Below are 14,829 nucleotides of genomic sequence, written 5' to 3' on the forward strand. Positions count from 1 at the left end.
ATGGCGACCAGTGTGAGGGGTTTCAAGCTTTGCAGAGGTTGCTATTCCATTTTTCGCAAACGTCTGACATTGGATTCGTGTCAGAGGTACGAGCACCAATGTTCGCCGATCTACATCGGTTTCTGTTTTAGTTAAATACCGAGACATCACATAAAATAGTGATAATTTTGAAATATTAGGGTCTTTACATAAGGGTGGCATAGAGTGTTACAGATTCTGCTTTGCAAGGACATTTTTGTCTTACAGACATTTATTTACCAGATCTTAATATCTTGATCAGTGTCTTGAGAATGCCACGTATACATTTTAGTGTTAGTCTCGTCAGTCAGTCTTCAAAGGCAGATGTTACCAAGTACAGGGAGGTTGAAGTGTTAACACCAAAGCTGCAGCAGATATGTGTAATGTAACAATATTTAAGATCCACCAGAAGTGGAATGGTATAAGACTGAAAATTATCAGATGCAATGGTAAAACATACTGTTATAGTTTTACTGAATATGAACTGATAAAATGATGATTTGTCAATCTAAATTAACTTGATATTCTATCTGTTCCAGCTATCACTCTGTATCAAAAACAGTTCTTCTACGTTCACGATTACCCACAGTTTCTCTGACAAATATAAGGTGTTGCAACAATGAAGATGTGAAAGAAAAACCTTGGAGACCTGTTGCTCAAACTACTATTGATGAGGAGGAGCGAGAGAAATTCCAGATGCTGTCAAGCCTGTGGTGGAATGAATTAGGTGAATTCCAGGCTCTGCATACAATGAATGAGTTGAGAGTGCCAATGATTAGAGATGCACTTACAGGTGAAACATTTACACCCACAGCCTCACCCCTGAAGGGCATGCAGATATTAGATGTTGGATGTGGCGGGGGCCTGTTAGCAGAGGTATGTCGCTCTTCATATTGTTTAACCTTGGCAAGGTTATTTCTTTTTCCTCATAGTTTAGGAACTAAGCATACTGGGTCATTTATTTACATTTATGACTAATGCCAAATTAAATAAAACCTATGATTAAATTAAAAACATGAAATGCATGCAAGGAGAGTTATAAAAGGTGGTACAATTATTAGAAAGAATTGTTGTTGCAAAGTATAACATCCAATATTGACAATTAAGTAATTGTTATTGCAGTTAGATATCTGATGAGGTATTCTTAACTGCATTTTACATCTGATTGGTGCTGTTACTTTTATTTAACATCTGATTAGGTACTGTTACCCGCATTTCTTATTAGGTACTGTTACCCGCATTTCTGATTAGGTACTGTTACCCGCATTTCTGATTAGGCACTGTTACCCGCATTTCTGATTAGGCACTGTTACCCGCATTTCTGATTAGGCACTGTTACCCGCATTTCTGATTAGGCACTGTTACCCACATTTCTAATTAGGTACTGTTACCCACATTTGACATCTGATAAGACACTATTACTTACATTTGCTTCCTGACTGGATACTGTTACTTGAATGCAATATCTAATTACCGGTAGGTACTATATTCAGAGGGAGACACTTGACTATATAATATTACCTGAGTTAGATGCTTTATTAAGTGTAATTACCCAAGTTATATACTTGACTTTATGCTGATACCTTTTAACTTCTGTTTAACTTGAGTTAGACACCTGATATCTAATGCTACCTGTGTTAGAAATCTGATAACAGTATTTTATGTTACTTGAGTTAGACACCAAATTTTACAGTAAGTACTGTTACCTGAATGAATAGACACCTGGCAATGGTTGTCCAGAGGTTGGTTAGAGATAACAACAATTTGAATTATTTTTCACTAACCACTTATTAAATCTGATCAACCTTTGAGCACCAAGGCCTGACTGAATTGTTATGTAACTGAGCAGATTCTGTAAGATACAAGATAAGGTACTGTTACCTAAGTGTCTGATTTTTTATTTGTTATGAAGCCTCTTGCTAGACTAGGTGCCCAGGTGATAGGAGTGGACATGGTTGAGGACAATATTAAGACTGCACAGTCACATTTGGTAGATGACCCATCAATCAGGGGGCGTGTCAAATATATACAGGCTGCAGTCGAGGATCTTGTTGGGTCAGAGGAACGCAAGTTTGATGCGGTAGTAGCTTCTGAAGTTGTGGAGCATGTTGCAGATCTTGAATCATTTTTGTCTTCATGCTGTTCACTGTTAAAGGTCAGTATCAGGGAATATGGGGTAGTGTCACTGTCTACGTTTACTTAGAATATTCTGTCCACTGCATGTAGATATATGGAGTGTAATCTTGTAGAGGGTAAAGCTGTTTTATCTTACAGCCTGGTGGATCCCTTTTCATCACCACAATTAACAAGACACAGCTGTCTCGTGGACTGGCTGTGTTTGCAGCAGAAAAGCTGCTACGATTGGTGCCAGATGGAACACATGACTGGGAGAAGTTTGTACCCCCTGATGATCTGCAATACCTACTAGAAACAAGTAAGTACTGTCTAGTCAACTTAATCTGCAGAGATTTAATAAATTGAACACTCTTCATGAAAGTATAATGAAGCAGTTATTGATTACATGATCATATTTAACTGGAGTATTGACATGTCAGTCAGGACTATGTAATATGTTTGATACAAAACCTGGGCCTAACTTGATTGTTAACTCTGAGTCACTAGTAAAGAATTACTGCTTATACACCTTAAATACCAAGTATGTTTGAAGTTTCTATAGACCTTACATGACAACTAAGTCCTGTATTATTAGCATTAGAATTGTGTAAACTTAGTAGTTAATTGTGTGTTCTGCGATGAGAATGGCTCTACTTTGTAATTCTCACCCTTACACCCTCATAGTGATTATTACATTTAAGTTATGTTTGGTTCATTGCATTGAGACCTTTTTTTGTTTAAAGATATAGAATGTCGACATTGACATTAAAGTTATCATAAACTCACATGTTTCCGATTGACCATTCAGGTTCATGATATTGTGACATAGTATTAACCAGTAAAAGTATTTAAACATGACTTCGACTTCAAAACTCATTGACCTTGAACTTTGATAAAGTACTTCTTATTACCAAATATTTACCAGAAAAATATTAAAATATGACCATTTGCCCTTGACCTTTAGTCTAGCAACTTTTCATGTGATTCCAGTCAAGTTTGCTTTATTGCATAACAAAACATTCACTAATAGAATATTTCAAATTTGACTTTAACTTTTCAACTTGTGACCTTGAACTGATCAGTTTTGCTTCATGATGTCATTGCAAAAATACTCAAAATTTGATCACATGACTTTGACTTACAGTCTGGCAACTTCTCATTTGATTTTGGCTAACCTTGCTTCATAATGAATGAAGAAAATATTTGCCAGTAAAATATTTTTGGAAATGACTTGACCATTGACCTGGTCACCTTAATTCATGGTCTATTGAATTCTCATTTTGTTGCAGTTTCTATGCACATTAACATTGACCTTGACCTTTGACCAAAAACCAGAAAATCATTGCATTGCCAGCACTTTCTTTAAAGAAGTATTAAGTTAAGTTTGTGTACAGTGAGCCCAACAGAACTGGAGATAATCTATCATGTGTTCAAACAAAATCACAGATGGACAACTTAGTTACTATATGTCCCCAATTATCTATTACTTCAACTGATTCCTAACATTTGTACATTTGATTTTCTTCAAGAAACATATATGCCTAGCTTTACAGTGTCATTTTTATTTGCTAGATGGCCTGACAACACGACTGGTCCATGGACTCCTGTACAACCCACTTACATGTAGGTGGAGCTGGGTGAAGGACACCAGTATGAACTATGCATTGCATGCTGTAAAGGGAGATAACTCATTCGATTCCTCCAGTCAAATTGATGAGGATGATATACAGGAGGGATCAAAAGACGATAAGAGCTCATCTTCCTAAAAATAACTTGATTTTGAGCTAATATGAATTTGGATTTTCAACAATATCATGATAACTTCAACTGGGATGTTTAGTTCTGTGTTTTGAGCAAAAGACATCTTGTAGTTCTCAAATGTAGAATGGTCCTATATTATCAGCTCTCTAAACCTGGTTGACAACGGATGGTATTTACAATAGTAGACCAGAAAGTGATAAAGGACTTATAAGTATTTGTTGAGATACGGTACACATTGATTTTGAACTCCAATTGAACAGTGAACTGTGCTTTTGCTTGAATGCACAAACCTATTTGAATACACATAAATTCCCAATGTTTTTGCTTGGATACATACATGATTGTTAAATCATGATTTCCTCTGAAAGATACATATTCTTTTAAATACTGTAATAGTTTTACATTTTGTTGATAGAAATGCTGTATAATTCCAAGTAAAGTTCTAAAGATATCTAATTGAAGATTCCTTCTCATTTCTCTCTGCTTCAACAACATCCTTGAAATTCAAGGGTTTTGCTCTAGATACTGTTAACAATAATCATTCTGCACAACAACAAGTGAAAATGATCAATATGGGTTTGATTGTTACATGTTTTTTTTATCTAAATTGGCCTCCTCTTCATGTCTGGAAGCTATCAAATGTTTAACTGTAAGCCTTCAGTTTGTTCATAGCATGTTTGAATTTTTAATTGTCAGGTAGAACCCTTGAGACCACTTTAAATTCTAAAATATTAATACCATCACCTCATAAATGCTGTGTTGTTGTGAATGTTTCTAATACAATTTTTTATGTTAAAAAACACTGAAATACTGAGGATTTTATTGAAAATCGGACTAGGTATCCAATTGCTAACTTTATCCTTAACTACCTGGGGATTTCATTTCTGTTATGTTTCCATTGAAAATATAAAATAAATCAAAACTGGGGCTGTAACAGCTTTTTTGTCTCAGCTGATGATATTTTGCTGGTATACTACCAAGATATATCATCTACAAATTTCCCATTTGTATATGTAACCTTGATGGTGATTGTCAATGACCTCTTAATGAATAACAACACATAATGAAGTAAGGAAAGCCAGTGTTTGACATTAACAAGAAACAACATAGTCAGATATCATGGTTAAAAGGAACATTTAATATCTTGATTTATAATTAACAATATGAACATATGCATATGTAAAGTAATGACTACAAAAATTCTATTAATTTCAATGTAATTCTTTGGACTGTTTTCTATTCATCACACAAGATGATTGTGAAACATCATCAATTTATATGTACCAATGATTCAAAAATTCACCAGTGACATAATGTAATGTCAAAATTTTAAACATATAAATATTGCATGAAACTCTATCTGATCAAATATTGAAATTTCATTTCTTCTCTCATTTTTTTTCATAAAACCATATATGGTTAAGTGATTACGATGCATACATGGATGTTTGTGTTTATAAACCTTTTCAATGGAACATTCTGACTTCATTAGAAGCTTTAGCTTGTAATAATTACTAGTCCCTGTAATCTGAAATAATTACTAGTCCCCAGGACCAGAAATAAATACTAGGTGCCAGAACCTGAAATAATTACTAGTCCCCAGGACCAGAAATAAATACTAGGTGCCAGAACCTGAAATAATTACTAGTCCCCAGGACCAGAAATAAATACTAGGTGCCAGAACCTGAAATAATTACTAGTCCCCAGGACCTGAAACAATTCCTACTCTTCAGGACCTGAACATTCCCTAGTCCTCAGGACAAGGAAATAATTACTTGTCCCCAGAACAATGAAATAATTACTAGTCCCCAAGACCTGAAATAATTATTAGTCCCCAGGACCATGAAATAATTACTAGTCACCAAGACCTGAAATAATTACTAGTCTCCAGGACCATGAAATAATAACTAGTCATCAGGACAGATAAACAGAATCATTTCCTTGGGTTAGATATAAATAAGGGGATTTGGAGTGAGGAAATTGAGAAACCCAGAGATGTTCAAGCAAAAACATATTCCTTATAGTGTTACAAAATTTTATCCAGTTGGAGGGACTATTTTCTTTTTAGAACTTGTTTAATGACATCATAATACTTGTATTGAGCTAGACCCAGATGTCAGATCCAATTTTGCAGCATTAATGGATATAAATATAGAGATTCTGTTCCGGTGGGCAAGAAAATTAAGAAAATTATAAATCTCATAATATCTGGCATATTGACTATCACATGAAAAATTAAGAGGTAAGCCATTTTAAAAAAATGATACAAGAGTGAAACCATGAAACAGAGAAATACATCTCTGCATGAAAAAAAAAATATTAAAAAAAAAGAAAACATTAGCAGATAACATTTAATACAAATGAGAATCCTTGAAATTTGCTGTCAACAAATAACGAATTAGATTGGCTACACTGATTTACAGATATATATATATGACATATAATCTGATTCAGTTGGATTACTTCTTCAAATATATCAGTTATATTCATAAATGGAGAAATGCATAGCAAGGACATTTGGGTTGATAGAATTTTATTTCATTTTTATTTTCAAAAAATCTTTTGTTTTGGTGATAAAATTTTATTTCATTTTTATTTTCAAAAAATCAGTTATATATATATTGTTTTGGTGATAAATTTGTCTAAAAATTGCAAAATTTGACTTGAAAATGTAATGTGTATGTAACAATGTGGTTAATATTTCTCTATACCACTACTCTATCAAAATCAACCAACCAACTTCTAGATATTACATATCAAAATGTTTATAAACACTCACTTTCATAGCTTTGATATTTTTTTCAAAAATTATCAGTGAAAATGAAAATGAAACACAGAAAATCTTTTTTAATAAAGATATCAGAGTACTGGGTAAAAAGATTATGAAAGAAAACTGATTCATTACAATAGTAAAAGAAAGATTAAACTGTCTACAGTGTTTATAAAAAAATCATATTCATACAGGAAGATATTTTTATGCACTTTTTTCTCCTTTCCTTCTATGGTAGATATCGGTTAAAAAAAATTTGTGTCACATCAATAACAAAACAAGCAACAAACAGCCAACATAATGAGACATGTATTAAAAAACATTTTTTGTGGTCTAACCATCTGACAGACATTTCATAAAAATGGTCACATACTAAATAAAACAGTATCCAGAGGTAGAATGATGAAATCCGTTTATAGTTCCAAAGCCAAACATAGAAACTTTAAATTCAATATGGAACCTGCATACAAAAAACGATTTTACACTCTATATCACATCAAAGAAAAGAAACTCTAACAAGCCATAACAAATAAACAAAACAAAGTCTCTAGGGCCATCAACATCATCATTACACAAAAATCAGTAATATCCAATACAATATATTTGTAAAACCTTTATATCAATGATACCACATAGTGAAAGATACAACAATATTCATTAACAAAGTGATCTAAAAATAACATGTAAAATTATTTTCAAAATATAGACAATTAATATAAAGTAAAAAAAAAAATGTTCAGTCCATAAAATTAGTTTATTATAACTAGTACTAAGATAGGCAATAACTCAAAGTTTAATTTTATTAATTGGATATTGCTGGCAGAAATATTACCCAATCGTAGCACTGATTTCTCCAGAGAGAGGGAGAAAAAAATGAAACTTTCCTAAAATTTGATTTTGGCATTTTTTAGATTCTTTATACCAAAAAAAAAAAGGAGAAAACAAAAAAAAAGACAATTAATAAAAGAATGTGTTAGATAATGAATAGATGATATAATTTCTTTAGTATGAAACATCTGACAGTTAACCCAGCACTTATATAATGTACATGAATATGTTATAACATAATTTACAAATTTAGACATGTGTTCGTTTTACTTCAATATAACTAATTAAGTAAGTAATCAATAAATCATATATTAAACCAAATTTCTATTGAAAAACCTTGACCTGATCTTAGTTCACCGGAATACCTACATTATTTCTGCAGTACAGTACTCAGTTTGTAGTGTCAGAAGGATATTACTGACAAAAAGTCAAGTTCACTTATATAAGTGTTGATCAATATCCTTTTAACAAGGTATACAGATATGTTGTGATTCAGTTTTGAACTGGTCATAAAAAAGATCACTAAAAAAATTATTTTAACTGAAAACAAGTTGTGAAATCCTCATGTTGAGAAACACAAATATTTCTTTTCATTTGCATAAAAGATAAAAAAAATTTTAAAAAATACTTTTGAGCTTTTGGAAAGTAAGATTTCCAAGTCTGAAAAGAAATTCAATTCTGCTGCATGTACATATGTACTTCATGTATAAAAATGTACTAATCATATAAAAAGACTGTTGGTAATTGTGCAAGTTTCTCTGAACACTATGGTAAAAGTTCCAGCAGTGATCATATTTCAGATTGTGAAACACTCATAGGTTTACAATTTACAGGTGAGAAATCATTCATACACAAAAATAGAGGAGAGATTGACAGGTCTCCAGTATACAGATGAGAAATCATACATACACAAAACAGAGGAGAGGTCAACAGGTCTGCAGTATACAGATGAGAAATCATACATAAACAAAACAGAGGAGAGGTCAACAGGTCTGCAGTATACAGATGAGAAATCATACATACACAAAACAGAGGAGAGGTCGACAGGTCTCCAGTATACAGATGAGAAATCATACATACACAAAACAGAGTAGAGATTGACAGGTCTGCAGTACGCAGGTGAGAAATCATTCATAGACAACTCAGAAAAGAGTGGCATGTCTCCAGTACACAGATAAAGAGAAATTGGGTCAGACCTCCAAGTGAGAATTAACACAGAAATAGTGTTAGTAATCTTGCATGCAACATACAGATAGAACAACTACATTGATTATACTTATATGCCAGCTATGTTTAAGTTTTAATATATATATATACAGGTATATTATATTGTACACATATAGAATAAATATACACTTACTGTATTTACACTTCCTCAGATTTCTGTAGGTTTCATTTTTTATGATAAATGAAGTTACCAACCTGCCTCTGTTAGAAAACGTTTTTTATGGTTTAGCATGAGAATCAATACTCAAGATCCAAATTCAAACATAATTTCAGTAATAATTTTTGTTAATTCTTAAGTTAATAAATCAATAACAATTTATTAAATATTTTAGTGTTAACATATCTTAGGTGGTAGACATGTAATCTTATATAAGGATTAAAAAAAACAAAGACTTATACTGCTTGACAACAAGAATATTGTCATAAAAAGTCCACTTAAAACATGCCTGAATTTTAGAAAGGATTTTTTTTCTTCTCAAAATTAAAAAAAGAAATTACATTATTTAGAAAAAATTAGAAGGAAGTGAATACAAAAACATACTATCAACACTGTTTTTTCTATAAATTAGTCTCTTTTTTTGTTATAATTGAAATCTTATCGAGATTCTTGATGAGTAAAGGGATACGTGTTTATGAAAACTTGGCACCACAATGTTTACCCTCAATATATATATGTAAATAAATAAAATTAGTTAATGGTCTACATAAAAATGAAAATTGATATCTAAAATATGAAAGACAAAATAACATCTAATATTTAATAAATAAATAAATAAATATATTACTAGATTATCACAAGTTAAGATAAACATTTGGCAATGAAATATCGCTCACCAAGTGTTATGAATCATGTTATCATGCATGTCTTCAATGTACATCTGGTATATAACAACAACATAAATAAATCACAAAACTAATAATACAAAATCTATGAGTTTCTTTGGCAAGCTAAAAAATCAACAAATATTAAATAAAAAAAGGAGAATAAGATAAAAAAATGAAAACTCTGTCAGCATATTCATTCATGCTTCATCAAGGCTGTGCGAGCCACGAAAATTTAAGAGAATTAACTTGATTAGATAAAAGGCCTACCAGGTAAATAAAATTTAAATGTTAGTTTAATAAATGTTAGTTGTTTGAATGCATGGAAATCATCTATCTTCTAATATTATTTATGTCTTTATATACCATATATAAAACACACAGGTCACGTATAGACTAGATACTTATAGGACATTTTGTGAAGGAGTGTCCATATTTCAGGGAATCTGTAATCTGCTTAATTGACCTGGATTAACTGATGAAAACGATCCTAAGATAATCTAAACTGCTGTCTGCTCAGTATGAATAATTTGAATGTGAAACAATGCCAATTTGGTTATCTATAAAAAAAAATAACATGGAAATGAATTTTATCTGTATATACCCCGGTATATCTCTCACCCAGTGTCATTAAGAAACTGCCACAAAAAACTATATATTTATATATATCCTGTATATTTACTAGATATATATATATTTATATATATATACTAGGGGTATTTTTACAATTGAATTTTAAAATGCTGCTATAATGTTACTTTTAGATTCTGTTATGATGTTGCTATTTTGAGTAGCCGTTATGTTGCTATTTTCAGATTCTGTAATGATATTGCTATTTTGAGATACTGTTATGTTACTAATTTTAGATTCTGTTATGATGTTGCTATTTTGAAATGCAGTTACGTTACTATTTTTAGATTCTGTTATGATGTTTCTATTTTGAGATGCAGTTCAGATTCTGTAATGATGTTGCTATTTTGAGATACTGTTATGTTACTATTTTTAGATTCTGTTATGATGTTGCTATTTTGAAATGCAGTTACGTTACTATTTTTAGATTCTGTTATGATGTTTCTATTTTGAGATGAAGTTACGTTACTATTTTCAGATTCTGTTTAGATGTTGCCATTTTCAGATTCTGTATATGTTGTGGCTATTTTTCCATCACTTCTGTCACACATGCGTTTGAAGATGGAAGAGCGCCAGGAAAGCTTGCTCCCTCTATATGAAGGGGGAATAAGACCTGCATCCTGTAAAGTAGATTTAACTAGATTTAAAGATGGTGGCAAAAGTCCTGCGTCGTGATTAGATTTCTTAAAACCACTGGGTACCATTCCTGCATCCTGAAAAAAAATTTGTTGTTTGATAGAATCAGTAATTTTAGGGTCCTACTTTTTAAAAGTATAGTTCAGTACCTGAAATATAAATAATTTCTTGTTACTAGATAACTAATTACGACTTTATCAATGTTAATTAAAGATCATACCAATACACCCTTTGTTAATAAATAAACCAATCAGAATTGACCAAATTTTAGTACTTCTATAAGAAAAATATACATTAACAAACATTTACAAAATTTACTAACTTTAAAAAAAAAAAAAAAAATCACCGTAGACAAATTAGAATAATGGAGTGATTTTCTACTTCTTCTGAAAAATCCAGTTAGCGAACTTGATATCAAATGTCATAATGGCAATATTTTATTTCAAAAAGGAAAAAAGAAAAATAAATAGCTATAGCACGGACTTAAATATAATATACAAGTCCGTGGCTATAGTAATAAAGAAACATTTGACACATTAACATAGCACTTAGTGTCAATGTTCTGTACAGCACACACACACACCTTAAAATGTTTATATAATATACTAGACGATGTCAAACTGACAAAAGTGTCTGCCCATTTTGTCCTAGTTTACTATCAGTACTTTAGCCAGGCAATAATCAATCTTTGGTAATAGCACAATAACTTTGACCTAGCTTTCCTTTGATAATAATTTGGCACATCAATGTATCTTATAATACTTGCTTCTACAGCAATTTCATGATAAATCTCTGGTACATAGATATAATCCATCGTGTTAGTAAAGTCTGTGTCACACATGGCTTGTATTGACACTGTAGGACATTCTATTACAAAGCATGCTGGGAAACTGACTACTTGCAAATAATGCGGAGGGGCCAACAGCTTATCTTCTGAAAGAGAAACAAAAGTCAGAAGTTTTATTGAATAAAGCAGAATTGTTTTAAGGAATCAATTCGAAAATCAAAAGTGAAAAAGGGCGTGAAGTGAAGTTGTGCATTAGGACATTTATAGACATGCAATACATTATCGAAACATTAGGAAACAAAACTAGCTGGGATTTTGCTATACAATATATTTCTTTTCCATTTTTCCCCCCCCATTACATACTTTTTTTCTTCATTTTTTGCAATAGCTAGGTAGGAAATCGATCATTCATGGAAGTAATTATTTTGTTGGAGTCCAAAAGATTTGCACTGAAATATTATGTGAATTTAAACTTTATATATTGAGTCAAAATCCCAAATAACATGCCACATTACACATAGATTTCATGAAAATATTCAACATTTCACAATCAAACCAAGCAAACAAATAAAAGCAGCATCACCAAGAGTTATCAAGCAGTACTAATGTAGGTTTTTTTATCACTAGGACACCCTGAGTTATTGAAATGTTCCAAACATGACTTATTTATGAGCTGTACCCTTACAGAGTGGGTTAACAACTCAGACGGTTTACCTTATCTGAACTCGAACTGTATCCACTGTAGTCCCAGTCCTGATGAAAAATATTTCAAAATAATGCAGAAACCTTTCAACTCAAATAGAGACTTAATTATCTACCTTCTTTTCCCCTAAAATTATCTGAATGCAATTGCGCATTTTTTTTCTAAAGAAATGCAATAAATCAATGTACCGATATAAAAGGTTTGATAAAGGTATTTGTAATAACTCATTTGAGATTAAACTCGTTAGGTCAAACAAATGTCTGATTATTTTCTTATTATGTTGATTAAAGTCTTAGCATAATATTTTAACTTAAGTTTCTTTGTAAAATGAATATTTATCTTCAACCTGACTGGCATATTATGAATTTAAAAATCAATGCCATGAAAAATATTTATTCTAAATTCTGTAAAATTAATTGACTTTTTTTAGTATGATTGCTGTTTTAAATTCTAAGGTGTAGAAGATGCACAGATTTAGAATTATTTAACTAGTGCTGGAATCAATTTGGTCTTCTCTCCATAAAGTAAAAAAAAATTGTTGACTTGACAGGTACTACAGATAAATATAGCCTACAGCCCTGGTCAAGTCAAGATTTACTGCTTTAGGCAGAGAGAACATAAGATTCAAACACTCGAGATTAATTATCTTTATCAAGAAAGTCATTAAAATGGTTGATTAAATTTGAATTTACTCAAGGGCTTCTAAACTATTCAGGAAAGATGTTATTTGAATCTGAAATATATTTAGAAAGTAGAAGCTAACTGCAGATGGTCATTAGTGTAAAGTTCTAAAAGCCATATGAAGAGATTAAGTTCTATGTTTAGCATATTGAGAGAAGGGGAGGTAATTTGCAGCTGATGATTGGAAATTGGAAAAAGGGAAAAATAGGAATCAAAAGCATTGGATGGGTGACAGAGATAAAGTTGGAATTAGAGATTTCTTACCGGTTCTTTACCATCACAAGAACCAACAGCCATATTGTACTACAACCACATAACAAAAGTCTACATCACAGACATTTTCAAGAGAAATTTTCAGAGAAAAAATATGTCATAAGATATATAAATTCCCTTTGTAGCATCAGACCTACAGAAATTTATACATATTTCTAACACTTCTAGTAAAAATCACAGCATTAGCAAATCTAATTCTGCCATCATAGCAAATCATTTTGGCTAAATCTGACAAACTTTTATAATAACATGGCAAACATATGAAATTAGGTAAAAATATTTCATCATAAAATAAAATGAGAAATTCATTATTGTCAACATTAATAAAACAATCAGGATAAGTGTTTATAACTTCAATTTAAATCAGAATTACAAATCATGAAACATAAATTACAAGCCTGATAATAACCAGTTTTGATAATCAATTATGATATTACATGAAAGGTAAATTAATTTACCTGCACCATTCATTAAGTTTAACAAAGTGAAAGAGGCACTACAGAGAAAAAAAACAATTGACATAATCATAGATATGTAAAAGTGTGACTGTTAACAAATTCTACAGAAAACAAATAACAACATGAAATCAATTGTCTAAGATGAAAATATTTTACAAATAGCATACAAATGTAAACTGACTAGAAAATTGACACTGTAAGGCACATTGTTTTGTGATATATATACAAAAGGGATGAAATGCTAATTTGTTGCTAATTTGGTTTTATATTGAAACCTGATAAAATTTAACATTTTCATATAAAAAAAATTATATACATATGTAAATACCTGGATTTATCTCTGAATAATTAAAAACATAATTACAGAAGTCAATACTACAGCAAAGTCATGGAATTTGGGATGGTAAAAAAAAGGGACATAGAAATTGAAAGAAATCAAAATTCTTAAATTCTGGTATTGATTTTGGTACTCATAAATTTATGCACAGCATTGTCTGTTATTTATACAATATCTAGTGGAACCACTGGTATGGGCATTCTAGCTATGTGTTCACTTGCTTGGCTATCACACGGGCTCGCAGGCTAAGGCAATTTGCTGAGGACTTAGCTCTATAAAGATTAAATGGTGGAAATGCTCTAGGAACCGAGGCACTTGGAGAATGTGGAACACAGACAGATAACTGAGGTATGTTAGCATCTGAACTGGCCAAGTCTTTAAAACATGTATTGCTTGACTGTGGATAGATAAATTTTTCTGGACCCATTTCAATAACAGTAGGTCCTGAAGAAACTTCAACATTAGTTTTGTTATTTGCAGGAAATTCAGATGATGATAGCTCAGATAAAACTTGGGTAGGATGAGGATGCAAGTCATGTTTTTGGTTGATCATTTTAGGATGAAAGCCAGACACACCAATGTCAGTGATATATGAGAATTCAGAGGCATGCCACGACATAGACAAGTGAGGAAGGTTTACCTCAGCCTGCTTTTTCCTTTTACACTCAGATCGTTGATTTCCCAAGTCATCATCATCTACCACAATTGTAGTGGATTTGTCTGTGCTATAGCTTGCTGGATTCCTTTTGTGGTTGAAGTTTGTTCTTTCAGGTTGTTTTTCAC

At 31.5% G+C, this 14,829-nt stretch overlaps 1 protein-coding gene across 1 annotated transcript; it reads left to right on the forward strand.

Annotated features, from left to right (window-relative positions):
• On the forward strand, nucleotides 1–4,350 carry LOC132550393 (ubiquinone biosynthesis O-methyltransferase, mitochondrial-like). Its single transcript, XM_060214454.1, has 5 exons — nucleotides 1–86; nucleotides 558–894; nucleotides 1,931–2,173; nucleotides 2,293–2,452; nucleotides 3,706–4,350. The coding sequence occupies exons 1-5, from the start codon at nucleotides 1–3 to the stop codon at nucleotides 3,897–3,899; spliced, it is 1,020 nt and encodes a 339-aa protein (XP_060070437.1). The 3' UTR covers nucleotides 3,900–4,350.
• The last annotated feature ends 10,479 nt before the right edge of the window (nucleotides 4,351–14,829 follow it).

This window comes from Ylistrum balloti, unplaced genomic scaffold (genome assembly GCF_031769215.1).
Source record: "Ylistrum balloti isolate Yb309-2 unplaced genomic scaffold, AGI_CSIRO_Ybal_v1 Utg370122, whole genome shotgun sequence".
Taxonomy (NCBI): domain Eukaryota; kingdom Metazoa; phylum Mollusca; class Bivalvia; order Pectinida; family Pectinidae; genus Ylistrum; species Ylistrum balloti.